This window comes from Saimiri boliviensis, chromosome 2, assembly GCF_048565385.1.
Source record: "Saimiri boliviensis isolate mSaiBol1 chromosome 2, mSaiBol1.pri, whole genome shotgun sequence".
NCBI classification, from domain to species: domain Eukaryota; kingdom Metazoa; phylum Chordata; class Mammalia; order Primates; family Cebidae; genus Saimiri; species Saimiri boliviensis.
Genome location: NC_133450.1, coordinates 173,516,013 through 173,542,720, shown reverse-complemented (window position 1 = coordinate 173,542,720; position 26,708 = coordinate 173,516,013). Strand labels below are relative to the sequence as shown.

Here is a 26,708-nt window from a genome sequence, read left to right as displayed (position 1 = left end):
AAGTTTTGTCTAACATTTGAAATATTTTCAAACATCTGGAATTAATTTTATGTATATATGAGGTAAGATTCTAATTTAAATTTTTTTCTATATAGAAAACCAGTTCCAACAGTTTTATTGAGTTGTCTATGCTTTCCTCAATGATCCACCTTGGGAAACATCAGCTTTTCAAATATTCGTGAGTCTGTTTGGAAGGGTGTACATTTCTGTTCCATTGATCAGTTTGTTAATCTCTGTAGCAGTACTGCAATGTTGTAATTACTATCATTTCATAAAGAGGTTTACTATATATTTAACAAGTTCTGGTAGATCGTTGTTTTTTCTTCATATAAATTTTGGAATCAGTGCAAGTTCTCTGAAAAAACTGTTGGAATTTGAATTGAAATTACGTTGAATCTGTGGATGAAGAATATTCTTGTCTATGAACCTAGTTTCTCTATGAATTCATTTAAATGTTCTTTAATGCCTTTAAAGTGTCTCTGTAGTTTTATGATTTGTTTATTCCTACCTACTTTACATTTTGTATTGCTATTACTAATATTAATATTAAATGTTACCTGTTTGTTCCTGATGTGTAAATATGCAGTCTACCTTAGGATATTGATGTGACTCCTAACATCTTACTAAACTTACTATAATTCTGTACCAGTCCTTTTATATCTCTGTGTTGACAATTAAATGTGAATAATGACATACATCTGTCTTATTTCCAATTGTCCTGTCCTTTCCCTCCCCCACTGCGTTTTGCAGTCCCAAGCCAGTAGAAATACCAGGAAAAACTCAATTTGAAAAGGACTGATCCTAATAATTTGCTATTTAGAATGTTGTCGCCATTGGACTTTAGTAACTACACTTTGTCAAGATAAGGAATTTATCTCCTAGTCATGTTTGTAAGGAATTTTGTTTGTTTTCATTTTTTAAAAAATCATGGATGAATTTTTGATTTTATCAGAAAACGTTTCAATATCTATTGAGATGAACAGATGGTTTTATTCTCCTTTAATCTGTTAATGTGGTGCTTGACAAGCATTTCTGTCATGCCAAACTACTCCTGACTGTTGGGATTAAACCCAATTTGTTCTTGATTTATTAGGTTTTTTCTTTCTTTCTTTTTAACCCTACAATTGGATTAGTTATGCTAATATTCTATTCAAAAATTTTTGCATTTATATTCTCGAGTTAGATTGGGCCATGTGCTTCTTTCTCTTACTCTACCTGGTTAGGATTTGTTGCTTTGATAATGTTAACCATATCAAATAAAATGTTTTCTTTTCTCTATTATTATTTTTTTTTAAGAGACAGGGCCTCACCCTGTTCCCCAGGCTGGAGTACAGTGGTGAAGTCATGGCTCACTTCAGCCTCCGATTCCTGATTTCAAGAGGTTCTCAAGCCTGAGCCTCCTGATTAGCTAGGACTATAGCTGTGTGCCACCACACCTGATCAAGTTTTCATTTTTTTTTTTAGCAATGGGGTCTTGCTATATTGCCTAGGCTGGTCTTGAACTTCTGGCCTCCCACCTTGGTCTCCTAAAACCACTGGGATTACAGGCATGAACTACTATGCCTGCCTCTTTCCTATTCTTTAGAAGAGTTTCTTTAACATTAAGATGATCTTTTCCTAGAACTTGCTTTCGAAACCCTGTGGGCCTGATGTTTTCTTTGTAGGAAGATTTCAAACTACTTATTTGATATTAATATAGGATTCTTCTTAATTTTTATTTTTTGGGAGAGTCTGCTTTCTAAGTCATATTTTCCCTAAGATTTGCTTTCACATTTGTTGCAATAAAATTATTTATAATATATTCTTACCTATTTTATCTGTGCTATACTTGTAGATGTTTTCTATTTTTTTTCTTCCTGTGCTTTATTTGTACTTTCTCTGCTTTGTTTTAATTCAGTCTTTCAGAGAGGACTGTGAAGAACTAGTTTTACTAGTTCTTTTCAGAGGTCTTTTCTTTAGGCTTTGTTGACTGTTTTATTAGGGTTAAAAAAATCTTTATAGTCTTTCTTTTGCTCGAGTTTATTATGCTGCTGTTCATTAATCATCCATCATTTTCTTCTCAGACAAGGATTGGTGGCTAAAATTTTTTCAAGTCCTGTTTTAATTACTTCCACAAACTTAATGTAGCATTTTCTTTATCATTCAATATGATGAAGTTGAAAAATTTTAATTTCTTCTTTAATTTGAAAGTTATAGAAATATATTTATATAATTGCAAATATGTAGAATTTTTTAAAAACATAAAAAGGTTTTTAAATTTTAGCTTAATTGTATTACCATAATTTCTTCTTAAACTTGTTTTCTTTATTCCTGATATAAATCCTGTGGATGTTCTTTTACTAAAAGGCTCATGTTAGTAAACACTCAGTTTGTGTTAATCTATAGAAGTTTTGATTATTGCCTTTATTATGAAAGTGTTTTTTCTGGTTTTACAATTCTAGGTTTTATTTCCTTTAAATATTTGAAAATATTTTTCTATTGTTTCTTTGAAGTCTGGTGTAAGTCTGATTTAGGGTTGTACTAATAGATGTTTAGCAACTATCTCGCTGAAGGAAAAAGTTACGATATTCAGTGTTTGCTTATTTTTGTGGTGCAGATACTCTCACCATATTATATCAGTTATTGCAAAGTTGGGAAGAACATACAGTTAGGAATTATTTCTGCCATCCTGATACAACAGAGACAGTTAACTCAAGAAAGCAGCTAATAATAATATGTAGTAAGCTCATTAGAAAATGCTGTTTTCATAATCAGTTACCTCTGCTTTTAATATTTCTCTGCTTACAATTTTATATTATAAAATAATAGTCTTGTTTAATTTATACAATGCATTTACTGTTAAAAACTGTCTGAAAAAAATTCCTAAAAATTTAATAGTTGGCTCTCAGTCAAGCCTGTATTAGCTGTCACCAGTGTACCACTGGCTGTTCTTAATACGTGATCTCTTGTTTCTTAATTGCCTTTATAGTCTTTTTGTTTTGGTGTTCTTCATTTTTAGTATAATATGTCTAGTATTAAATTCATTTTAATTTGTATATATTATTTTTATATTATGCTTGGTTTATCTGTGGATTCATGACTTTTGCCATGTTTGCAAAATTCCCAGCCATTGTAGCCCTATGTTCTTTATTCTTTCTGGGTCTCTGATTTGATATTTGTTATTTTTGTTCTGTTCTCCATGTCTCTTAATAGCTTTTATATTTCCCATTTTCTTGCATCTTTTGTGCGTATTCTGGCAGTTTATTCATATCTGTCTTCCAGTTCACTAATTCTTTTCAGCTGTGTTCAGTCTGCTGTTTAACTAGTCCATTGAGATATTGATTCCAACAGTGGTTTTTTTTGTTTTTTTTTTTCTTCATTTCTTAAAGTCTTATTTGTTTCTTTTCAGTGGCCCGGTCATTCTTATTAATTTCTTATTGCTTTCATCACTTTTTGGATTCCAATGTTTTTCCTTTCCATACTCCATATATAGTTATTTATAGCCTGCTTTTGGTGATTTCCCTATATGAAGCATTAAAGTCCTTTTACCTCACATTATGGTGGCTTGTTTCTTTGTATTCAGGAATATTTTTAAATTGCAAGTTCATATTGGGAATCCTGAGGCCTGAATTCAGAGTATTTTTCCCCAACAGCAGATTTGTAAAGGCTTCTTCTGAGTTTCTGTGAGACCCTGAGGTTTAGGTCTCCAAATGTGCTGTAGGCCCCAAGTTTGGTCTTTAGAGAACCATGAGAACACAGGCATGTATGTCCTTTAGGCAGCCCCATCTTTCATGTGTGACTGTAGTTCACGTTTTAATGCCTGTCTTTTATCTTTCTGTTTCATATACTCTTGAGTCTTGAATATTTTCTTCATTTTTTTAAAGGCCCAGCAATGAAGTTTTGTTGTAATTATCTAATATCTGATTGTATTACGGTAAGAACTCCCAAAGAGAACACCGTATTGCCCAAATTAAGAGTTGTTTTCCATGAAGCCATAGCATGTAATCAGTTCCAGCATAGTACTTTGCGTATGCTGGAGACCTCATAAATATGTATTAAATAACAATTGAGAGAAGGTTACAAGATAGCATAAACCTGATTATATGTTTGCATTGTTCAGTTGCATCTCTTTGGGCTTTTATTTATGCAGTATATTTATTATATTTTTATGTGTCAGGTACTGTTTTTCATTTTATACTTCCAGCCATTCTATTGTGATTAATAATATAATCCGAAGATTGGCTATTCTCTGTTATTTGACAATTATTTATCAAGCTAAATTGTCAGAAATTCAAGCGAGTACTAAGAGAGAAGTCTGGAATGATCTGGCTAATGTGTTTTTAAGCTGGTTTAAAAAAAACAGGAACTGTACAAAGCTAAATATACAAAAACCTAGAAAGAGAAGTGATATAAATATTACTTTGAATTTCTAGTTTCAAACCACAAAGATAAGCAGAAGTTTACTTGAAACTACAGTCTTCTAAATATAACTTACAGTTAATAGTACTTAACTATGATTTAGAACTTAAGCCATAGCAAGTCAGGGAGTAGTATATAAATAGGAGAATTTTAAATGAGTTTGGATTCTGAAACAAAAGGATTTTATAGCACATAAAACATAGCTGAAACAAGGCATAGTCATTTGAGGGAAAAAGGGGCATTTAAATATTTTATTTTTTTAAACCATTATTTTGTAAAACATTAAGTATTTTTGCCAATTAGTACTTTATACATAAGCTTCATTTAAGTGCATATATAGTACCTCAGTGTATTTTTAATATTAAAAAATATTTATTGGGTTTACAGAAATTCTTTAGAACAGAAGGCTGGACAAATGAAAATTTACTACTTATTCTTTTCACTTCAGAGCTGAAATAAATTTTTTCATTTGTTTCTGTTTCTCATAAATATAATTTGTAGATTTTGTAATCTTATTAATGACGTAAGTAAAATGTATATAACTCAAAGTGCAATCTTAGAAGCTACATCTGTAGCTTGATGCTTGATTCTAGTTTACTCAAAACCAGTAAGATAACAGTCAAATGACATCAGAAGGAAAATTGAAATGTATTTAATAGATAGAAAGGTACTAGTCACATTGTTGAATCATTTCTCTTTTTATTTTTCTGATACAAAATGTATTTAATAGTATCTCTGAAGTGCAAATGGGTGCCTGAAAAGGAAGAGGATAAAGTACATTTGTGAAGTTGAAGATATTTATATCAAAATAACACTTACATAGCTGAAAAAAATAGCCAAGTGTTTAACAAAAAGCAGAAGTCCTATGTTCTAGTCTTCCCGAACCTCCTTCCCACTTTCTGGAAGGAACCACTTTAACTGTTTCTGTATTTAACTTTTTTTATTCTTTTTTTTGACATGGAGTCTTGCTCTATCGCCAGGCTGAAGGGCAGTGGCGTGATCTCAGCTCACTGCAATCTCCGCCTCCCAAGTTCAAGGGATTGTCCTGCCTCAGCCTCCTGAGTAGGATTACAGGTTTGCGCCACCACACCCAGCTAATTTTTGTATTTTTAGTGGGGATAGGGTTTCACCATGTTGGCCAGGATGGTCTCGATCTTGTGATCCACCCACCTTGGCATTCGAAAGTGCTGGGATTACAGATGTGAGCCACTGTGCCCAGCCTTTGTATTTAAATTCTAAGGTAAATGCTCAGAGTTTCCAAACTGTATGCTATGTGGCTGTTTTTTGCATGAGAATCTAACCCAGCTCCATATGATACCATATTAATGACATCTAATATGACACCATTTTAAATTTATCTCTTGGTTACTTTTATAACTTTCTAGATGTTTAATGTAGAACTAGATTACTTGTCTCACCATCTGTGGACAGTGTCCCTTGATTCTCAGCTTTGTAAGTTCAGGTTATCCTAAGGTTTCTTTCTCTTCTCTGCTCCAGTTCAGATGCTTACTTTTTACATTGTATAGGTTGATAACATTGTGCTATGTAATAAAAATGTTAAGTCTTCTGTGCTTGTCTGTAGTAGTGGTGGTGGTGGTAGTAATTGAAAGCATTCACATAGTTCCTGCCTTGTGCCTGCCATATTACATATACATATTATTTATGATGCATACATATATACAGACATAGGTACTTCACATATATTAAACTTTAATCATTAGGCTGACTTTATGGTATACGTAATATTATGGTAATGTCATTTTACGGACAAGAAAATTTAAGTCACTTAGCAAGTGATAGAGCTAAGCAGATTACCTTCTAAAAGTTGAAAATCAGTGAACATTGTTTACTATTATTACTGGGTAAAATGTTTACTGTTAGATTTTATTCTTTGCACAGCCATTTATTTTTGTAGCTTTTGGTTATTTTTCTTTATTATGCCTTGTTTTTGTGCAAAATATTTCAAATTCCCTCTTTCTAATTACAGCCTATAGGGGCCCTTAGAAGATTCTCCAGTTTTCTTAAAATGGTGACCTCTCCCACTTCATTGTTTTTGGAGGTGATCATTTATGTGATTTGAGCACTATAAATTTTTATCTCTTCAAAATTGAAAACATTTAATGTGAGATGAGAAGCATCTTGCAGTTTTATGATACTCTTTGAAATAACTGGAAACACCATGTGCTCTGCCAGGGCATTATAAGAGAGGCTGATTTTTCTCAATATCACAAAAGCCTTCTGAACACAACTCTCTTAATAAATTTATCAACTTAAAAATATTTATTTGGTACCAAAAGACTCAAAGTTTAACCCACTTGAAATGTATACAAAAGAGTCTCTGATTTTAAAATAAATTACAGTTGCCTCTCAGTATTCATGGGGGATTGATCGATTCTCAGACTCCCTCACGTATCAAAATCTATGGATGCTCAAGTCCCTTATACAAAATGTCATAATATTTGCATATAATTTATGCACATCCTCTTGTATGCCTTAAATCATTTCTAGATTAATTATAATACCCAACACAATATAAGTGCTATGTAAATAGTTGTTATACTATATTTTAAAATTCTGCATTATTTTTAAGTTTCTTTCCCCTGAATTCTTCCCCTTTTCCTTCCCTTTTCCCTTTCCTTTTCCCTTCTCTTTTCTTTTCAGATAGTCATGTTCTGTTGCTCAGGCTGGAGTACAGTGACCTCCTATGCTCAAGAGATCCTCCTACCTCAGCCCCCGCAGGCATGCAACACCATATTCAGCTAATTTTTAAAAATTTTAGTAGAGTTGAAGTCTCACTATATTGCCCAGGCTGGTCTTGAACTCCTGGGCTCAAACTATCCTCCCACCTGAGCCTCCTGAGTAGCTAGGACTACAAGCACATGCCACCATGCCTGGCAAATTTTTAAAATTTTTTTGTAGAGACAGGGTCTCACCATGTTGCCCAGGCTGGTCTTGAACCCCTGGGCTCAAGGAACCCTCCTTCCTTGGACTCCCTAAATGCAGCAATTACTGGCATGAGCCACTGTACCTGGCCTTTTCCTGAATATTCTTGGTCCATGGTTGGCTGAATCTGTGGTTGTAAAGCCCTTGGATATGGAAGGCCAGGAGGGCCCATTGCATTTTTTTATCACCTACGAAAAAATAATATTTTACCCCCTCTACTGGAAATAAGGAGAATTTCATTTGTATAGTTCTACCTAGGCAACAGGCATAATTTGATGATGTTCTTTTACAGTCATTGAGCCCCTCCCCCATTCTCTCTCTTCTTTCATTTCTGTCTCAGATTATATTGGTAAGATTGACAGCTGATTTTGAAACCAGTTGACTTTACAAGTCTAAATAAACGTACAGTGGATAAGACTGGGCATTGGAGTCAGACTACCTGGGGGCTTGAATGTCAGTTTTATCACTAATTATTTATGTCTCTCTGGGCACACTGGTAGTTGTACCTCAGTTTCCTCACTTAAAAATTAGGGCTAATAGGCTGGGCATGGTGGCTTACGCATATAATCCCAGCACTTTGGGAGTCCAACGTGGGTGGATCACGAGGTCAAGAGATTGAGACCATCCTGGCCAACATGGTGAAACCTCATCTCTACTAAAAATACAAAAATTAGCCAGGTATGGCCTGTAGTCTCAGCTATTCAGGAGGCTGAGTCAGGAGAATCACTTGAACCTGGGAGGTGGAGGTTGCAGTGAGCCAAGATTGCACCACTGCACTCCAGACTCTGTGAGACTCTGTCTCAAAAAAAAAAAAAAAAAGAAAAGAAAAGAAAAAAGGATTTAGGGCTAATGATAGCTATTTCACAAGGCTGTTGAATTAATAATGATGAAACTTCTACATGAGTCTTTATAGTAAGCATTCAGTAAGCTATTACTGCTGCCACCACTGTCACCACTACTGTCTCATGTTGCTACCAGATCACCTCCCTAAAGTGATTAGTTAATATTGATCTCCTCTTTAAAGTTTTCAGGTGAGTTTCCTTTGTTTCCCAGATCTTGCTACTCTTTGCAGTTGCTCTTAAGGCCTGTCTTTTAAAATAAATAATTGGCAGAATTCATAGTCAGGTATGGCTGAGGGAAATGTGGTGTTGTTCTCCCGAATCTCTCCTTGAGCTATCAGCATCATCGGTTGCTCTTCTTTCATGTTATGTGTTGGTTCTTGCTTAACTGTTAGCATGATTGCTGTATCTTTTGTCATTTGTGCAAAATCCAGATTTACATGTATTTCTGTAAGCATGATTATATCTGTATTGGTTGACTATTTTCTGATCTGAGTAAACTGGAGCATTTTAGGATGTAGTTCTTCAGTTTTGTAAAACTGCTCCTCTTCCCTGGTCAGGTCTAGAAATGGCTTTATTATTTGGGTGCTGCTAAGATATATTGTAGAGTTCCCTCTAACTTTCTAGTTGAATGTCACCTGAAAAAATAGGACATTATTGAAAAGTCAAAACAAGTAAAACCTTCCAAAGCATTGTGTTCTAAAATAGCAGACCTTTCTTTTTCTGTGTAACTATTTTATGTTCTTTTTCTGCACTGGCCACATAGATTGTTTTGAATGAAAGGCTCTTGCTCTTCTCAGGTGTCATTTCTCTTCCACTTGTGGCGTGTTCTTTTAATCTTCTATCTGTTGACTAAGAAATGTTAGATTATGGGTCTCAATGTCTCTGTTTAGACTTGAGGTTTAAGTAAGTTTTGATTCTTCAGCAACCAACAGAATGGGAAAAAATTTTTGCAGTTTACCCATCTGACAAAGGGCTGATATCCAGAATTTACAAAGAACTAAAACAGATTTACAAGGAAAAAACCAAACAAGCCCATTCAAAAGTGGGCAAAGGATATGAACAGATACTTTACAAAAGAAGACATACATGAGGCCCACAAACATATGAAAAAATGCTCATCATCACTGGTCATCAGAGAAATGCAAACTAAAACTACATTGAGATACCATCTCACGCTAGTTAGAATGGCGATCATTAAAAAATCTGGAGACAACAGATGCTGGAGAGGATGTGGAGAAATAGGAACACTTTTACACTGTTGGTGGGAGTGTAAATTAGTTTAGCCATTGTGGAAGACAGTGTGGCAATTGCTTAAGGACATAGAAATAGAAATTCCATTTGACCCAGCAATCCCATTACTGGGCATATATCCAAAGGATTATAAATCGTTCTACTCTAAGGACATATGCAAATGAATGTTCATTGCAGCACTGTTTACAATAGCAAAGACCTGGAACCAACCCAAATGCCCATCAGTGATAGACTGGACAGGGAAAATATGGCACATATACACCATGCAATATTATGCGGCCATCAAAAACAATGAGTTCGTGTCCTTTGTAGGGACATGGATGAACTTGGAAACCATCATTCTCAGCAAACTGATCCAAGAGCAGAAAATCAAACACCACGTGTTCTCACTCATAGGCGGGTGTTGAACAATGAGAACACATGGACACAGGGAGGGGAGCATCACACACTGGGTTCTGTTGGGGGGAAATAGGGGAGGGACAGTGTGGGGTGGGAAGTTGGGGAGAGATAGCATGGGGAGAAATGCCAGATATAGGTGATGGGGAGGAAGGCAGCAAATTACACTGCCATGTATGTACCTATGCAACAATCTTGCATGTTCTTCACACGTACCCCAAAACCTAAAATGCAATAAAAAAAAATAAATAAGTTTTGATTCATTTTTAAAAAATTAATCCTACCAATTGTTAAGGTGTTTTCTGTTTTATAATTTTATTATTTTATAATATTAATTTTAAATAAAACATTTACCATATGAAGTCATATGGTGCTAAAAATCCTGTAAATATCATAAGCAGTCCATTTTGCTTCACTCTTTCCCTTAGTACATTCTCTCTCTCTGAACTGTTTCGTTCATTCTTTTGGTACTTACCTATTCTGAAATATTTATAAATTGCTATCTGCTCATTAATCTTATTCCTTTCATGGCAAATTAGGGTTTTTAATTCAAGAAATTTTACACACAAGAAACTTCACTTCTTTTAGTTGATGTAGAGAAGTGGACTGTAAATTTTCTTTAAGTCAGAATTAGCTTGACAAATTTCTCCTTAGGATTGGAACACTAAACATGTATTTCAAGACATTATACAATTATAGAATTAAAGCATTAATGTTGGTGAAATTTGTTTCTTTTACTTTCTTCATTTTGTTGGGTATTATAATGTTTGTATGGTTTGTGGATGTTAGTTTCTCAAAGCGAATACTCAGTTTAGCTTTGTACTTGGTTTCTCTCTTTGTACTTGGTTTCTCTCTTCTCCCTGCACCTCTTCATTTCCATTTAAATAATAAATGAAATAAAGGCTATGAATTTTCCTTTGAGCACATGTTTTTCTGTGTCTCCAGAGCTTTTTATATGGAGTGCTATTTTCATTTGATTGATTGATTTTGTCTTTAATTTTAAAATTTTCTTGGAGTATAGTCAGCCAATTTAATCTATACAGGCATTTTTAAATGGATATTTTAAAGTTTATGATACCTTATGATTGATTTTTGTCAGTGTTCTATGGATACATATAAAACTTCTAAACTTTATTCAAGAGATAGAAAGTTCAATACATAATTATTAAATCAGTGCGTGAGTTGTTTTTGTCAATTATACTATGTCCTCATTTTGTTTTATTAGATCTGTCAATTTATGACAAAGATATGTTGATTACTCATTCAACTATTTAAAAAATTTTTTTAAGTAGTAAATACCTTTTGCTTTATATAATGTAACTTTTTACAGTTTTTTTTCCTATTTGGTGCTCTTAACATTGAATTCCACATGATCTGATACTAATCTAGCACTCTAGCACTCATACTTTGTTTTGGGGGTATTTAGCTGATATTTCTTTGCCCATTCCATTATTTTAAACATTTTTCAATCACTTGACTTTAAGTATGGCTTGTAACAGCCTTTATCTGATCTTTGTCTTTTTAGCCCAGTCTGACAGTTATCTTCCAGTGGGAGAATTCAGTTCTTTCATTTTTATTCTGAGTTATATTTGATCTTATTACTGTCTTTTCACCTCATTCATTATTTATATTTGTGACTTTTTTCACTTTTCTTTTTTTTTTTTTTCCTTTTCTTTTTTTTTTTTTATTGCATTTTAGGTTTTGGGGTACATGTGATGAACATGCAAGATTGTTGCATAGGTACACACATGGCAGTGTGCTTTGCTGCCTTCCGTCCCCTCACCTGTATCTGTCATTTCTCCCCATGCTATCTCTTCCCACCTCCCCACCCCCCCGCCCCTCCCCCATTTCCCCCCAACGGACCCCAGTGTGTAGTGCTCCCCTCCCTGTGTCCATGTGTTCTCATTGTTCAACACCCGCCTATGAGCGAGAATATACGGTGTTTGATTTTCTGCTCTTGTGTCAGTTTGCTGAGAATGATGGTTTCCAGGTTCATCCATGTCCCTACAAAGGACGTGAACTCATCGTTTTTGATGGCTGCATAATATTCCATGGTGTATATGTACCACATTTTCCCTATCCAGTCTATCATCGTTGGGCATTTGGGTTGGTTCCAGGTCTTTGCTATTGTAAACAGTGCTGCAATGAACATTTTTTCACTTTTCTTAATTTTACTTGTATTTTGAAGTTGATATTTTCTCTTTTCCCTTTGTTGATGTGAGAGTTCTGCACTTTTCCATTTCATCATTGGCCACTGTCCCTTCTAATTGCTCATAATCCAATTTTTCTTCCACTTTAACATGAAAAAAGATACCAGCACTTTTTCACCTTAACACCCTAATCCTCTTCTTTCATTCCTAAATTTTTGTGGAAATAATTTAGTTGTTTAGGTTCAGATTGTTAGACTTTTCTGTGTCAGGAATTCATGTTGAACACTTACATTACAGTTTATTTTTCATTTAGATTTAAGTCTGTATATTGTGCAACATACACTGTATCCCCCATTTCTTCCCCTTCCCATACATAAAACATTTTTGGTTCAGTTATTGTTTAACTAGACTCTTTTCTCAAATCCTTTCCTTTGGTGGGAAACAGTGGTTGATGTGCTATTTGAATTTTTAAATTTTGGCGAATACATCTTTCACCCCAGTCTGTGTGTGTAGGATGTTTGCGTTGTACTGCTTTCTCTCCCACCTGTACGGATGTTACTGTTCTTTCTTCTCTATTTCAGTATTACAGATGAGAAGTACAATGTAAATTTAATTCTTATTCAGTTTTAAGGAATTATTCTCTCTGGATGCTTGTCAGGTTTTTTTTCTTTTTTAGTTTTAAGGTATAGGAATTGTAGTGTTTTGGTTTTGTTTGGTTTTTTTTTTGTTTGTTTGTTTTTTGTTGTTGTTTTTTGGCCTGGGCGTCATTTCTCATTATCTTTGCCTGGATCTTGGAGAGCCCTGTGAGATTGTAATTCAATCCTCTCTTTAGTTTATGACATTTTTTTCTATATTACTTTAATTATTGCCTCTTCTGTGTTTTCTGTTTCCTCCTTCTGTAACTCTTCTTATGACTGTATGTTTTGTTTCCTTGATCCATTCAAGGCTCTTCTCTTTTCCCATGATGATTTTCACCTCTGTATTTTTGCTTAGTGCTTTGAGATTTCTTTTATTTGATCTTTTATGCTCCCAGTTAGCATCAGTCTTCTCCTTTATCTACTGAATTATTGAGCTTGAGAATATAAATATTTAAATTTTAGTTTTTAAGCATTTTTTTCTAGAAGTTGTTTTTTACACTTGATTCTCCTGAAGTGGTCGTACTGCTTTTGACCTCAGTATTTCATCCTTCTCCTCCAGAAAATCTGTTAGATCTGCTTCTTCCTATTCCCTCCCACCCTTAAGTATGTCAGTTCTATGCGCATTTGGATTGAGGTTAAGCTGTTAGGGACTTTAGGCTGTTGTAATTCTGTAAGTGATGAAAGGTACAGGCATCTCAACGTGCATAGTAGCAGCAGGAATATTATCTATTTCTTGTTTATTACACCTAGAGGACTCTGCCTTCCTTCTGATCTCCTTACATTTCCCAGCCCTAAGAACAGACGGTCTTCCTATATTAAGTGCCTTCTGAGTCCGGGGAAGGCTGGCCATACTTGCATGTAGTTACCTATGTGTGAAACTCTTCTGGAAGCTGGGCATGGTGGCACATGCACCTGTTGTTCCAGTTTCTTGGGAGAGTGAGGCAGGAGGATCACTTGAGCCCTGGAGTTTCAGGCTGTATCATGCAGTGATCATGTGTGTGAATAGCTACTGCATTCCAGCCTGGGCAACATAGCAAGACCCCATCTCTAAAAAAAACAAACCAACTCTTTTGGATCAGGCAGAGCAAATCCTGCACCAGTTATTTTTCTCAAGATGCCCATAAGCCTGTGGCTACATTCTTCAGGCCACTGCCTGCTGACTCCCGAGCTGACTAGTTCAAGAGAGGTAAATGGGGTTGGATTTGGAATTGAAGTGGGAAAGTTAAATCAAATTCAAGGCCTCCCCCAGCCCCAGAATTCTGAATTTTAATACTCCACTCGTAGCTTCAATTAGCAGTAATTGTGCCTTGCATAAATCTCATTGGCTACAATACTGCCACTGCACAAAGCTCTTTGTAGTTTCAGATGGCATGTCTTCCCTCTGTGTTATTCATTGTGTGTTTAATGACATTATAGAGGAGATTTTTATTTTCAAATCTTATCTTTGACTATCATGGTTTTTCCTATCCCTATATATGCGTAACTTCTTGGACCACACTACAATTTTTAGGAAGTGTCCTTGTATAACTGCAGTTTGAACAAATAAACTACTACGAGAGTTTTAGTTTTGAGAAGTAAAACTGTTCTGAGAGTTTACTTGTCTGTATGCAAATTTCAGTGAACAAAATATGATGGATCTGAAAATCTTGCACAAGACAGAAGCCAGTTAAAATAGGACAGAAACCAAAAATAAGAGGGATAGTCAGTGGGAAGAAACAGGAGCCAAGAATCAGCTATGAGTTGTCAGTGGTTCTTAGAAGCTGACATGGAGGTAACACGGAAACTGAAAGCCACATATAATCAGAAAACCTTCTTCTGGCCAGTAGTTGTGATTTTTTCCTTAAGTCCTCTACCTGAGTTGCTGACAAGGAGTATTAGAAAAGATTAAACATTAAAGGCACTCATTCTGTTCCAAAAAATTAAAACAAGGAAGCATTTAGTACAATCTGAATAGATGAGAGTAAATATTGTATCCTGTAGTCACAAGTTGTAAAATTAGTGCAAATATATGTATATTTTTAAACAATCATTTGCCTTAAATATTTGAGATTTAAATTTTGCACACGTGCTCTCTGTTAGATCGCTTGATATTCAGCTTGTCCTAATCAGCCTCAGGCAAAGAGATTTTGAATTATACAACACATGTAAACGTCACATCGAATGGTAATTAGTCTGTGCTGCTCAGTGGCACTTACTGTTGGGGTTAATGGTTCAGTGAAAAATTTAAAAAGCCAGTGACAAGAGCCATATTTATATCTATTAGTCTATCTATAGATAGGTATAACTATAGGTATCTATATACATGTATAGACATAGGCTGAAAATCAGTGAAAGCTTTTATTCTTTGTCAGTGATTTAATGCCTGGCTGTGTATCTGAGCCAGTGTTTTTACATTTATTACATGTACAAACATGGAGACTGGTGACAATATATTTGAACTTTGACATTTGTCACAGGTAAAGGCCAAATAAAATGCTGCCTTAAAAACTGCTCTCTCTCCCTTTAAATTTTATTTGTTTAAGACATTGTTATGGAACGCGTTTGTCCTCTTAACTTTTGTTCTCTTAGCTTAAAAATTTTTGAGGTCGTAATTACAAAAAAGGAAGGAACAAGAATGGCTGGGTCACTTGCTTGTACCATGATTTGTAGAGTGGCTAAAAAGGTAACAGTAGACATTAAATACTCAGACCAACGTGAGAAGTAAAACGTTACAAGAAGATGTATTTCTGGAGTTTTGTACCTTGCACTATATGCATGTAATTAAAAAAGGAATTTAACCTTTTTATGATACAAGAAGCTGCGTCAGATACCAATAGGTACCCTGAATTTAAGAATTCCAGTTTGTTCTAAAGAAGGATTTTAAAAATAAATCATGGAAGGACCTATACAGAGGTTTTATTTTCCTCCTGTTACGGAATGTTGCTGTTTTTTGAATACTTAACAGTAGAAATATGTTGGTGGGTTAAAAATTCTATGCTTTAAAACTTACTTTAAAAATATGTGTAATACTTCATATAGGTTGAATATTAAACAGTGACACTTGGGTATTCTAGAGCCATAATTAGAATACTGATTGGAAATTGTCAAAACTCAGTGAGTCAACAAGCCGATTAAAAAAAACTCAAGGATATTAGATTTCAAAATGTTCTTCCTTAATTTAGTTTGTACATTATGCTTTATTTTAATTATTCATGTATTGCTTAACATTGCAGGAAATGTCATGTAATAGAATTTATAAAATAATGAAGTTTCAGTAATATGAATCCTATCTTTTGAATTTTGCTTTTAAATCTCAGATTATGATGTTATCTAAGGAATTATCTAGTTTGATGGATAAAAACAAATCTTTGCTTAGTAACTTCATCCATTTTATAATTTTGAAACCACTGACTTCAGAAAATAAATAAATTGTGCAATATGTCATTTTGTGGTTGAGCAAATAAGACAAAATATTTATTAAGAAACCAAAAAATATATTTCTACTAATATAGAACAATAATTTTCATTTGACTATTACTTTGTGATGCTTATCCATATACCTATGTATTTTTTGTGTGTGTCGTTTTTGCATAGACCCAATAAATAGATTGCTCATTTTAGTGAAAAACATAGCCCCTGCTTACTATCTGTCTTGTGTCATGCTAGATATTTAAGGAATATAGATTGATTTATATATCATTGGGCTTAAGTGGGTGAGTTAGAGGTGAAAGACAGTAAGCAAGCCTGAAGATATAAATTCGAGTTGAAAATTTGGACATTTATTTGTCTTTGGTTCCATTAGGAGGTGGAAGTAAGCAAGAAAGAGCTCTTCTTTTAGTATTGATGTGGATTTTTGCATGTCCAGGATCTACTCTGTTTCTTATTCTTACTATTAATGGTAGAGGTTCATAAGTATGGTAAGTATGGACTTAGATTTTGTTCCTAAACAGAAATATTATATATAGGTTTTACATTCTGATGTGTTTATATGAGTGGAAAAATTTATCACATTTAAAATGAAATAGCCAGCAACTACCTCTTTTCTCATAATCATAATATGGTAATTGCCAAAGACCTTCTAGTCCAATTAATGGATAGATAAAATCTTTGTTCTATTAACTTCCTTTTATTTTTTTCCTAGTGGATGAGAGATATAGTTCTTAACTGATGAAATTTTAGACAGCCTAAAAATAATTGCTTTTTGTTTAAAATTGAGAATTATTTTCTTTACTTTTGGGGGTCTTATGATTTCTTATATTGCAAAGCCATTTGAAATTTAATGTAATCTGACCTCACTAGGTGAAGCTGGGCTATTTTTCTGCATCCTTCTCAGTCTCGTTCTGTAGATGAGTGTTGCTCCCCAAATACAATCTGTGCTTTGCTCCTTTTCATTTAGTTTCTTCTGGTCCCTGGTATCTAAGGAAATTCTTTTCTTTCCAGTAATCACCTGTATATGCTCCAGGACCAAATTCAGATGTTACATCTTTATGAATTTTTGAATTATTCTTCTCCCCATGCTCCCAACAGAATTAAATAGTTCCCTTCTTTTGGTTGTCACGGCATTTTATAGATGGCGCTTACAACAACTGTCAATCATAGATACATCATAGTTATTAAGAGTGGGGCCATTTGTTATTCATCCTTGAATCTTCTAGGACAAGCAGTTGTTAACATTTGTTGAATTGAAATGTTTTAAGACTCAATGCTTCAAATGATTTAGAAAACAGCTTGCCTTATTAAATTCTTTGATAACCTACTCTCACTATCATTCTCTTATACACTATTCTCACCTGTTATATTGTGGTTTTGGGGTTATATTAAAATATTTTTGGTATTTTAGTGGTAGCTTGAGAGCAATCAAAGAAGGATCATTTTATGTAGTTCTCTTTTGACTCTTCATTGCTATTTAGTTCTGAGAGTTTCATTTTCTTCTCCCCTTTTTGCAGGACCCTAATAGGAGTATTCATACCAGCAGCAGCAGCAGCAGCAGCAGTAGCAGCAGCAGCAGCAGCAGCAGCAGTAGTAGCAGCAGCAGTAGCAGCAGCAGCAGCAGCAGCAGCAGCAGCAGCAGCAGTAGCAGCAGCAGCAGCAGCAGTAGTACCAGTTTTTCAAAGCCTCACAAATTAATGAAGGAGCACAAGGAAAAACCTTCTAAAGACTCCAGAGAACATAAAAGTGCCTTCAAAGAACCTTCCAGGGATCACAACAAATCTTCCAAAGAATCCTCTAAGAAACCCAAAGAAAATAAACCACTGAAAGAAGAGAAAATAGTTCCTAAGATGGCCTTCAAGGAACCTAAACCCATGTCAAAAGAGCCAAAACCAGACAGTAACTTACTCACCATCACCAGTGGACAAGATAAGAAGGCTCCTAGTAAAAGGCCACCCATTTCAGATTCTGAAGAACTCTCAGCCAAAAAAAGGAAAAAGAGTAGCTCAGAGGCTTTATTTAAAAGTTTTTCTAGTGCACCACCACTGATACTCACTTGTTCTGCTGACAAAAAACAGATAAAAGATAAATCTCATGTCAAGATGGGAAAGGTCAAAATTGAAAGTGAGACATCAGAGAAGAAGAAATCAACTTTACCGCCATTTGATGATATTGTGGATCCCAATGATTCAGATGTGGAGGAGAATATATCCTCTAAATCTGATGTGAGTAGTTCTTACTGGCTTTCTTCCTTCCCCTTATTTTCAGATTTTATTTCAAATAGCTTCATAATAAAGAATGAGGGAAGAAAATGAATGCTGAACCATGGAATGGTAGCACATTGATAGATCTGGCCTAGAAATGCATTTCCTTAACTAATGGGAAGAAGGAAATGAAATCATTAAGGAATCTGCAGATTTTTAGGCTGTTATTTAAGTTGTAAAGGAAAGCTATTTCCATAGTGCAGTAACGGGTCATTTGAATAGCAGCAGACAATTTAGGTGCTCATCAAAGCTTGGTATCTATCCTTTCCAATGATTGATGACTTCGAAAAATGAGAAGAATACAATAAAACTTGAATAAAAGGGAAAATAAATTTAAAAGAGAAACTTAGAAAATATTAGGGCTAGGCTGGGCGTGGTGGTTCACACCTGTAATTCCAGCACTTTGGGAGGCTGAGGAGGGCGGATCACAAGGTCAAGAGATTGAGACCATGGTGAAACCCTGTCTTTACTAAAAAATACAAAAATTAGCTGGGCGTGGTGGCATGCATCTGTAGTCCCAGCTACTCAGGAGGCTGAGGCAGGAGAATTGCTTGAACCTGGGAGGCAGAGGTTGTGGTGAGCCGAGATCGCACCACTGCACTCCAGCCTGGTGCCTGGTGCCTGGTGCCTGGTGACACAGCAAGACTCTGTCTCAAGAAAAACAAAAACAAACAAACAAACAAAAAACAAACAAACTAGGGCTATAATGTTGATGTTTTGATATTGGAATGAAGTAACATGTTTACGTTGATAGAAGGCTGGTGATAGTATTTTTATTTTACCGGTTTTATTGAGGCAAAATGATGTAACAATATACTACACATATTTAAAATGTATAATTTGATAAATTTTAACATTTGTGTGTATCTGTAAAACCAGGAAGTAGTATTTTGAAAAAAGAATATTTAGTCTTTTTCGTCATTGTTTAGCCACTGATTTGGAAGGGGTGGGGTATGTGATCTTCACTGCAAGTTTTTCATTAATGGGTGGAATTATCCTTTAGGGATGCCTAAAAGAGCATCTGACCTTCTAATAACCCTGAAAGATGGTTTTCGATATTGGGATTTAAACTTATAATTAGAGATTTTCAACAGTGGAAGGGATTTTCAGATTATTTATTCTAACCTCTTACTGATGTAATAAATCTTAGGCTTCTAGTGTCAGGGTTTTTACTAATTCAGAAGTATTTGATAATGTTTTTGAAGAATAAACATTACCTTGAAGTTATCTCCTTACTTTCCTTGTTTTCCTGATGTTGCCCCTTTTTCAGTTACTTATTGGTAATGATCAGTCCCAATAATCTCCTTACATTAGCTTGACAGGATTTCTAGGCAATAGTCAAAGAAGCTATCGGGCTGAAATTATTGGCAGTCTTAGAAAACTGTTCTTTTCGTCCCTTGCGTTGCCCACAGATGCCTCTAGTTTAAGTGCTGGCAAAGGCTGGGAGGCTTTAGTAGTAGATTTCTTGTCCTGGGTTTGCACCGTTCTTGGTAGAAAGCCAGCCAGGGTCAGGACATGTTGCTGACACTGATCCCCAGTGGTCACTTCCCCAGGAAGTCCCCAGACTAACCTACTCTCTATAGCTAGTGTTTAAATTTTAGTAGAAAATCGGATTAGGACAGTAGCATATAAAATACTGGATGCTGGGAAAATTTGTTCCAATATTTGGTAAAGGCTTTACAGTTATAGTTCGTGAAATGGATATGAGAGTTGAATGTGTTTGTTCTAATATCTCAACTATTTATTTTTCCTTCTTACCTTTCCTCTTAATTTGAAACTTACTCTTAATGCAGATGTTACTTGGACCTTTTGTTGTATGGTAGACCTTTGTTTCAGATCACCTTGAGATGCTGTTGGGTTGTGATTAGTCTATCACTATTGTCAAATTTAGCAACTTTGTCTTTTTATATTCTGACATGTAGCAATTCTTCTAGTATAGAGGTTTTCAAATCATGGGTTGTGATTCACCAGTGAACTGTGAAATAAATTTAACATATCGCTAGCATTAGAAAAAAAACCAACACATTGTAATTAGTATGGGTAGGTAATGGCTTATGAAAATCTTATTTCAGAGAGGGTGTGTGTGTGTTTCTTATAGGGGCCAAAATTTTGAAAGGCACCTTTTTAGAATGTTTGCTGATTTATGAGAAGACCAAATGGTGTTCAGAAAGCCCTGTTGAAAGCTCTTTCTACATGAAACTGTCACAGATGATCTTCCTCTCTAGATCATTTTGTTTATTCTCCTTTTGTTTGCCTCTTGCTCCCTCCATATATATGATTTATAAAGTATGTCATTCTTTTAATAAAATTCTTGTTCAATTTTGTGTATTTATTCAACAGTATACCTTGAAAAGTCTTCTGGAATGAAGAGTTAGAATGGGAATACTTTACAGTAGATAGTAAATTTTCAAACTGGTATATAACATATTAGAGCCACAAATCCAGTGATTACAATAGTAATTTTTGTAATGTACTCTGCACAGCATTGCAGAGAAAGCCTGTAAAGGCTTTCAGGTATTATTTGTTTAAAACCCAACAACTGTACCTTCCTTATTAGTCTTCTGGTACTAGTAATGCTTTTATTGTTGTTGCTATTGGTTTAATACCTGAAATGTAGGTAGTGTAACAGAAGAAAATTGACAAAAGTGCTGTCATATAAACCATGAACCCAAAGACCTTTCTATGAGCAAAGGAGGGTAAGAGAGAGTTGAAATTCCATTTATCCAGTAGAAAAGATAGCCTTTGTTTAGACTGTCTTCTACCTGGCATCCCTCCTGCCAGCAAGACAAAAGGAACAGGAAGGGGACACTTATAATGGAGAGCACTAAGCTATGGACTGCTATGGACTGCTAGTGCTCACCGTTACAAGTGTTACCTTGGACAGTAACTGACTTGGTAGCTTGGGGCACTTCAGGGAGCACTGTACACGTTGTCCTGATTGTGTGTCTGCCTCTGGGTAAGTGTGATTATGTGACCTGATCTCTCTTAAGATCCTTTCCAGCTTTGTTATTTGAATATGAGCCAGATTTACATTCATTTGTGGGAGATGGGGTGGTAGGTGATTTTAGACATAATGAGCTGAGATAATGGACTTAGGAAACAGAAAAAAGACACAAATAAATCAGAAGAGTTTGAAGAATGAGGAAGGCTGGGGAAGATGATTATTCGTCTAGTATGTCTATAAAGAAGACTTCTCGGCTGGGCACGGTGGCTCACACCTGTAATCCCAGCACTTTGGGCAGCCGAGGCAGGTAGATTACAAGGTCGGGCATTCGAGACCAGCCTGACCAACATGGTGAAACCCCGTCTATACTAAAAATACAAAAATTAGCCAGGCGTGGTGGTACACGCCTGTAATCCCAGCTACTCAGGAGGCTGAGGCAGGAGAATCGCTTGAACCCAGAAGGCGGAGGTTGCAGTGAGTGAGAGCTCTCCATTGCACTCCAGCCTGGGTGACAGAGCCAGACTCTGTCTCAAAAAAAAAAGAAAAAGAAAACATCTCACCTCAGTATAGGTTTATTGTAGTTTAAAAGATGAACATTTTAAAAAACCTTTTCTAGAATCAAATTCAATTCAGGTTTTATATAAAAATGTCAGTCATATTAAGATGGGTTACAAAGCTTAGTTTGGGCCAGATTTTTATATACTTGGTATGTGAGAAGAAAGAAGTTGGACATCCGTGGTTTATATGCCTGACTGGTGTTTGAGGGATCAATCTCTTATTTTTTGTTAAGTGAAAGGTAGGTGGATAGGTTAACTAGAATTCTGCCATTTGGTGTCAGATAGCCTGTGTTAAAAATTTCAGTGCCACCAGTGATCTTGGGCAAATAATTTAACTTTCTCTGTTTCTAAGTTTCCTCTTTTGTAAGATGGAGATCATGATAGTATCTTCTTTGTAGGATTATTGTGAAAATTTAATAAATCAATCTGGGTAAAGCACTTACACTAATAAAAAAAAATGTTAGTTAGCTATTTGCTATGTATGATTTGACTTCTGGGAACCTATGTACCCTGTAGCTTTGAAAGGGACTTTTTGTTATTCAAATATACTGCACAACTCTGGTGTCCCTTTCTCAAGGGTGTGGGTTTATGTGCTGCAGTACTTGGTACTCTAAGTCACTTTGTTTTGAATTTTGTCTTTTGTCACTTTGTTCTGAATTTTGTCTTCACAAGGTCTATGGTCTTGATGTTGATATGCTTCTGTTACTTGATCAGTGTAAAAGTACAAGACAAAATGTCTAAGTTTTAAGCTGAAAGATAAACCAAAGTTTCTCAGATCTTTCAGCTTTTTAATTAAATGAGATAAAGGACAAGAACATACCAAGTACTGCACTGGGTGGACACTTTGTTTTTTCTTTTTCTTTTTTGCTGTTACTGTTAAAATATCCTAAGAAATGATTTGAGTTTCTGTTAATATAACTGAAAGAATAATTTTTAAATACATTTTGTGATTCTTGAAATGTTTCTCATAAAGAAATCTTTACTGTCACATCAAAGTTTGTCAATAATTTTTCCCTACAGAGGAATTTGGTAGGGGCTGGGATAAGGTAGAGAGGCAGAAGGACTGTGTTATAGTGGGTGAGCTTTAGCAAATACAGAAAGCATGATAGGGGAATGTTTTTGTTAAGAACATTTTACATTCAAGAACTGAGGCTATTCCCGTTAGAGTACAGTAGTTCTTGGTTTAGGAGTTCATCTCTTTGGGGTACATATGTTCCACTGTACTTACTGTAAGTGACTGGTGACTAGCAGTTAGTTACAAAGGGATTGTATCAATGTCAACTAAAGGTTTATAATTGTGCTTTTTATTAACCTGCTTAAACTTTAATTGATAGAAAGGGAAAAAAACAAATACCATTCACCTTTCCTGTAATTTCCCGTTTTTTGTGAGTTTTTCATATAATTTTGCTCCTGAAGAGAAGTGCATAGTTGATCATGTCTTGTGATAGGAAGAAGTTTGGTATTCACAACAGAGGAGAAAAAAAACAGTAAATGAAAATTGAAATAATCACATATCAGATTCAGTTATGATTGTAATTTTCTGATCATTGCCTTCTTCTTTCTTGCCTTGCTCTGAGGATGTAATCATAGTTTTAAAGTGAAGAAATAAAAGGTTTTAATGATCTTTCCCTGAAAATGGACAAATTATATTTGTTAAAATGTTACATCCTTCAGCCTGCAGTGTGAGAAGAGAGATTTCAGTCATGTCTTTCGATAGTTTGAGCTTACCAAGGTGTTTTCTTGGAGAAAACCTTCCTGAAGGAGGAAAACAAAATCTCATCAGATGGCAGCATTTTTCCCAAGGGTGGATGGTGACTCCGATGCAGGATAAACCCTTTAAACCACCTTACCAGAAGTTTCTTTCAAAAAGAAAAAAAGGAAGAAGGAAAAAGAAACTTCCCTTCTTTTGTTGTTTCTCATTTCCTCCCGCCCCACCCTGTTCATTGCCTTGCTTAAACTGTCTGGAGCTGGCAGTAAAAGTCCTGCTGTTGAAGCATTGGCCTTAGGTTTTTATGTGATGGAAGGTTGTTGCAGTCAGAGAAGAAGGTCTTTATTGTGTTTTCAAAGTGGCTTTTTAATGACTTGTAATTCCAGCACATGCAAGAGCTGTAAAGTCTGTAAGTATGGTGAGGGAGCAGCTGGAGAGGCCATTCATTAAAGGGCTGCCCCTGCTCTCCAGGGGGTGAGTTCTCATTGGAGGCTTCTGTTTTCTGTGTTTTATAACTGGAGGTAAAAATACCTGAAGGGTTGCAGTTCTTCCTCTGGTAGATTCTGCTCAATGTGAAACATTAATTCAAATTACTGGACAAAAGTTAACTTTGTTGGGTGCATGGAGCTATTTCACCTGTCCATGTTTTCTAACGTATTTTTGTTTTTTTTTCTGTGTTGGGTATGATCACAGTAAGGAGGAGGCAGCCTAGCCAGACAGCTGTTCATTTATTCATTCATATTTCTGGTTTATTTGAAAAAAGCAGTTAAAAAGGAGGTTAAAAAAAACCAGTCAGAGGCCTTTTTGTTTCTTTGTTTCAGTCCATACTAGGCCCACTGTGGTATCTCAGTTCTTAAATTAAGTGATTCCTTAGAAGCTCTTGGGTAGCAGAAGATTGTGAACACAAAGGGGCTCTATCTTTGCAGAGCTGGTGGTCATCAAAAATTGCCAAAACAGGATTTCCATACACGTGTATTGAACCAGAATCTCTCTTCCAATAAATTCTGTGAGCCTTCTTTAAGAGAGCTACATCACCTATTTGATGCATTATTGTTTCTTGCTTTATGACCTATGCTTTTTTATGGAATTGTTCTATTTGTCATCTTTAGACACAAAGCCAACAATGAGACTCAACATGGCCTTTGCAAGAGTAGCTTCACCGTACCATGAAGATGCCTTATAGCCATAGCTAAACTTGAGTGTTTACTCTGTTAGTCACCCTTCTATGTACTTGACATGATTTATCTCATTCACCCCTCAAAACAACTCTATAAAATAGTTATTATTATTATCACCATTTTATAGATGAGGAAGCAGAGGCTCCAAGACGAAGAATCTTGTCCAAGGTTGCCATCTTTAAAAGTGGTGGAGCTAGGATTTGAACCCTGTTGGTAGGCAGGGTACCTACCTAAGAAGGAGGTTGGTGATAAAACAAATCTTATTATTCCTTGGATTCATACTAAAATTATAGAGGCCTGCTTCATGAAGTTGGCATTGCTGCTGAGAAAGCCTTAAATGTCTCATTTTGTCCCACTTAGGAATCCGGTTTCTTTGACCTATTGATTTGGGCTTTACCAGTGGCCTTCAGGAGGTGACAGGTTGTTCTCATAGGTGGACTTGGCATGCACAGCCAGAATTGAGGGAAGAGATGTAAAACATCCAGAAGCCTCTAGCTTCTTAGACATCCTCACTTAAAATAAAGCTGACCTGTGGTTCTAGACTGCATCTTATTACACTATAGCATCAGAACTGGTTCCCTGTTCTCAGGGTTTTCCCATGTGCTTTTGCAAGAGTATTTATGTTTCACAGAGCTGACCTGCAATATCAGCCTCTCCCAGAAGATGCCACCAAATAACAAATGGTGTCCTCCAGTTTGGAAACTTCTTTCTGAAAATTCTGGTTTTGTAAATTCATTTTATAGTTTCTCTAAGTTATTCAAAATGTAGGCTGTGCTTTCTTTGAATTAGGAGACAAGATAATGCCATGCTAGGAGTAGAGGGTTATTTTCTTTTGGTGTCTATGTAATTATTTAACCAAGCTTGAGAAATTGTTCTCAGTGGGTAACAATTTATGACTGTAAACTTTGAAAGCAGTGTCAAGGTCCACAAAGAAAAATCACCCCTAAGAGGCTTCTTTAGGTCACCAAAGGTGACTGTGCAGTGATATATTCCCAGATAAAGTCAAAGTTCCTTCTAGTAAGCAGGATAAAATGGAAGAGCATTTACTAAAATGTTTGGAGACAACACTTTTATCTTTGAGTTCTGAAAATATAGAGGTTAGGAAGCACAGGGATAGGAAGAAATACCAGAACCTGTGACACAGAAAAGGTAATTTCTTTGCCTTTCTTGGTCATAGAGGGAAAATACATATATGGGCCCCTCAGATATTACTTTAAATAAGTAGCGAAAGAAATTTCTAGAGTGTCCCTGCTTTGAGACCTCAGTGCTTAGAATCATAGCACTGAGTTGTAAAAAATAAATTATAGAGCTATCCCAGCGCTTTGTGAGGACAAGGCAGGCAGATCATGAGGTCAGGAGATTGAGACCATCTTGCCCAACATGGTGAAAACCCATCTTTACTAAAAATACAAAAAAGCTGGGCATGGTGGCTCACACCCATAGTCCCAGCTACTAGGGAGGCTGAGGCAGGAAAATTCCCTTGAACCTGGGAGGCAGAGGTTGCAGAGAGCTGAGATAGCATCCCTGCACTCCAGCCTGGCCACAGAGCAGAACTCTGTCTAAAAAATAATAATAAAATAAAATAAATTGCTGATCTTTGCTTTATTATGTGACTCTTCTGTTTTTTTAAGCATGGTAAATCATGTCACTTTGAGTTATTGAAAACATTTTCTTCTAAATGTGTTTAATGGTTTGTAATATTCTTTGATTACCGTAATTATGTTTAGTAACAATTAAAAATAGTATGTGGTAGGTACTTCCTATGTACAGGCACTGCATTAGTTGGTGCAGATAGTACAAAGTTAAAATTTAAGCTGAGCTTTGAAGGAAAGAGGCATGATTGGTCTCTAGCAGCTTGAGACTAGTCTGAGCCATATAGCAGAACCCTGTCTGAAAAATAAATAAAAAGTATTCTCCCGCTGACCCCAAACCCTCATCTCTACTAATTCATGCCTCTTTCCTTTACTTGGATAAACTGCCGTTCTCAGTGGATGAAACACAATCCTCCTCCTTTCCACCCTCCAGGCTCTT

At 35.6% G+C, this 26,708-nt stretch overlaps 1 protein-coding gene and 1 pseudogene across 2 annotated transcripts in view; one reads left to right on the top strand and one right to left on the bottom strand.

Moving 5' to 3' along the window:
* MLLT3 (MLLT3 super elongation complex subunit) overlaps positions 1-26,708 on the top strand; it is a 281,686-nt gene that overhangs the window by 191,607 nt on the left and 63,371 nt on the right. For both annotated transcript variants that reach the window (XM_003928129.4, XM_039475174.2), the window contains exon 5: positions 17,544-18,251. In XM_003928129.4, coding sequence (XP_003928178.2) covers positions 17,544-18,251 — 708 coding nt within the window. The remainder of the gene's footprint in view (positions 1-17,543; positions 18,252-26,708) is intronic.
* On the bottom strand, positions 13,903-13,969 carry LOC120366537 (U4 spliceosomal RNA; annotated as a pseudogene).